We start from the raw sequence: 3,326 nt of genomic DNA, 5'->3' as shown, positions 1-3,326 counted from the left end.
AAAGGACCGACGGTCAGAAAAGAAGAAACCTCCGGTGAAAGCCAGAGGAAAGATCCGAATGGAGAGAACGGCGAGCATACCCGGAAGCAGAGAAGACGGCGTAGATGACGGGGTTCTTACTGTCCTGTGTCTGCTGGATGAAGACGTCCTCTGTAAGAGATTCGAATGAGTTACATAAAGCAGAAAAAAAACCAAAACAAAAAAACCCCCCAAAACAAAACTTTCACCCCGGAACGCTACATACGCAGTTCATCAAAATGTGTCTCTATCCCATCCGCGCCGGGCACGGAGCAAATGAGCCGCGCTTTCAGGAACGTACTCCATTTGTTCACCAGGCAGCAGTGACCACCGTCGTCGTTCTGTAACAGTTCAGTTCATTGAAAAAGACAAATGGAGACAAATTGTGAGATTTCACTTTGCTGGAGTCCCCGGACTGGAGTCTGCGGGGGAGGCAAAATTAAGGTGATGTTGGGCGGTCCGTAAGGGTGCAAAGGGCTTTTAAAGGAGAAGTATGAGGGGGGGGGGAGCCGACGTGTGACAATGAGACTGTCACAGGTCGGCTCAATAGATCGGGAGGTGAGGGAACACATACCGGCGCTCGCTCACCTCTCGATCTATCCCTGCAGAGAGCCGTGACTGTCAGTTCCTGGCTGACTGGCGGAACGGACGGGGGAGGGGGCGGGCACAACTGGCTCTGCCTCTGGATAGGCAGAGCCAGCTGTCAATCCCGCAGCTGGGTGGATCGACAGCAATGTCGGGATCCATCCCAGCTGTGGCGTCTCAGTATACCTCACTGAGCTTTGGGTGACGGGAGGGCGCTAGTTTGTGTCTTCCCGTTACCCTTAGGAGAACTATGGGGAAAAGCCCTGACCTCATAGTTCTCCTTTAATGGTTCCTGAGGGCTGTGGGAGGAGCCATTACTTATTTTTACACTTTTTTAAAAATATTTTTAAAACTATTTCCTTTCCTAATTTGATTTAAGTATTTCTTTCTGGGTGCACTCAGCTTTAGTCACAACAATACATTTATAAACAATGAGACTGTCACAGGTCGGCTCAGTAGATCGGGAAGTGAGGGAACACATACCGTCGCTGGCTCACTTCTCGATCTATACCTGCAGAGAGCCGTGACTCACAGCTCCCTGCAGGGATTCCCCCTCCTCCCCTGTCCGATCCTCCAGCGCTGACTGGCGGTACAGACGGGGGAGGGGGCGGGTACAGCTGGCTCTGCCTCTAGATAGGAGGAGCCAACTGTCACTCACGCAGCTGGGTGGATCCAGACAGAATTGTCGGGACCCACTCCGGCTGCGGCAGCTCAGTATACCACGAGCTACAGCTCCCTATATACTGAGCTTTGCGTGACGGGAGGACGCTAGCTTGTGTCCTCCCGTTACCCTTAGCCCTCGTTCACACCTGAACGTTTTGTAGCGCGTTCTACGCTCGACGAACGCTCTACAAAACGCTCAAAAATATAAATCCCATTGTATTCAATGGTCTCGTTCCCACCTCGGCGTATTTCCGCCCGTCCCTAACGCGCTACAAAACGTCCCACGCCTGAAAAGGTACAGCTACTACTTTGGGCCGTTTTGTTGCGCGTTTCCATTGGGATACAGCCAAGTAGCCTTCGGAAACGCGCGCGAATCGCGGTAAAAAAACACGCGACGGTCGCGCGACAGACGCGCATATGCAATACGCCTAGGTGTGAACGAGACCTTAGGAGAACTATGGGGAAAAGCCATGACCCCATAGTTCTCCTTTAACCATTATCCATTGATGAGCCCAATCCAGCTCCACGATCAATATCGTTCCAGCTCTGTAATTGATGTCACAGTTCCCCCTTTACAAGACTTGCTAGAAAGCGTCGGCTATCAGAAATTCCCCGAAATCCCATTTTAGTATTTGTGTATTAACTCAGGCGGCGGGGGGGGTAGGGGTCGGGGTTCTCCATCTACAAATTGAATCCATGTATGCTCTATTGAGTGAAGAAAAAAAACCCACCAACGTGTGAAATGAGTGGAGAGAATTGATTTTGGAAGAATACAGACGCCATTTGGCAGAAGGAGGAATTCTTTGTGAAATCATGTTAGTGCATGAATGGTGGATGGGCAGGGCAACTGAGGTGATGTGGATGGAACGGGGGCACGATATTGTGTGAAAGAGATACGGGAGAACGCAGACGTTACAAAATAACCGAGCGGATCGTCCACCAAATTTACAACTCCGGCTCTTTTATTTCCTCTTAACTCATTTGTTTACTATTCCCCCCTTTTGTAAATTCCGTTTTCTGGATGCTGACATAGGCGCTCCCCCACCCGCAGCGTCCTGATATACATGCCACGCATCCCAGAAGGCTGCAGAGCCATAGGTGGCGAACTTTCATGAGATTTCCCACAACTATGACAATATGTTATATGAAAGACATGGAGCAAAGTCTCCATCTGAGCATGTGCGAGATCTGGCGCCATGTCAATGACATTACGTGATGTCATAGCATTGGGAGATCTTGCGTGAGTTCAGATCCTACAGTCCTGCAGACTGGGAGGCTTGGGGTGGAGTCCTCCCATCAATATGGCAAGAGTATTGTGACAAACATGGCACGAGATCTCCATCTGCACATGTGCAAAGTCTGGCGCCATGTCTTTCACGCGACATGTCGCCGTAGCATCAGGAGATCCCACCAGTAGATGCCTTCTTACTCACCAAGCAGACTCGTCCGATACGGGAATGGATGGTGGGGCTGTGAGGGGCATCGGTGGACTTTTCCCGGAAGAAGAAATACAATTTGTCATCATTTCGCTCAGCGCTGTCCGGGATCAGCTGCACGTGGACAAAAGCGGGGTCTGCGACGGGAAAAACAACAGGCTTTAGCGAAGACACCAGACGCCGGACTATATACATAATTCATCATGTGGCCACGCTGGAGATTTGTAATGCCCCGGCATGAGGTATGAACTCACCATTAAGCCAGCGGGAGTTATACTGGTCAGTTCTCATGGCTGCCTTCTTGCCCATCGCCCGGAAAATTGCCGCGTCCGTGCCCATAAAGTCAATGTAGACACCGGAGTAGAGTTCCTCATCTGAAGAAAAGAGGTCAGAGGTCATTATCTAAGTTCAAGGTTCCTGAAACCCACCTGAGGGTCACAACTGTTGGGTCGTCTTTTCGATACACTCATGAAAAGGTTTGACTTGGCCGGATCAGAGCGGTATGAGAGCGAGCCCAGCTCTGTTGATCAGTGAACGCTCTGACCGACAGTTATCTGGCTGGCACTTGTCCCAACAGCTGCTCCTGATTAATTAGAGAGTCTCGACCTTAGATTGTAACGAAAG

At 50.5% G+C, this 3,326-nt stretch overlaps 1 protein-coding gene across 1 annotated transcript in view; it reads right to left on the bottom strand.

Moving 5' to 3' along the window:
• LOC108801165 (semaphorin-3F-like) overlaps window positions 1–3,326 on the bottom strand; it is a 25,912-nt gene that overhangs the window by 13,028 nt on the left and 9,558 nt on the right. Inside the window, exons 6-9 of the mRNA XM_018573096.1 lie at window positions 2,957–3,076; window positions 2,700–2,839; window positions 245–359; window positions 81–150 (exon numbers count right to left, since the gene is read on the bottom strand). Coding sequence (XP_018428598.1) covers window positions 81–150; window positions 245–359; window positions 2,700–2,839; window positions 2,957–3,076 — 445 coding nt within the window. The remainder of the gene's footprint in view (window positions 1–80; window positions 151–244; window positions 360–2,699; window positions 2,840–2,956; window positions 3,077–3,326) is intronic.

Source organism: Nanorana parkeri, unplaced genomic scaffold (genome assembly GCF_000935625.1).
Source record: "Nanorana parkeri isolate BGI_ZX_2015 unplaced genomic scaffold, ASM93562v1 scaffold2236, whole genome shotgun sequence".
NCBI lineage: Eukaryota > Metazoa > Chordata > Amphibia > Anura > Dicroglossidae > Nanorana > Nanorana parkeri.
This window is presented reverse-complemented; position numbering and strand designations above follow the sequence as displayed.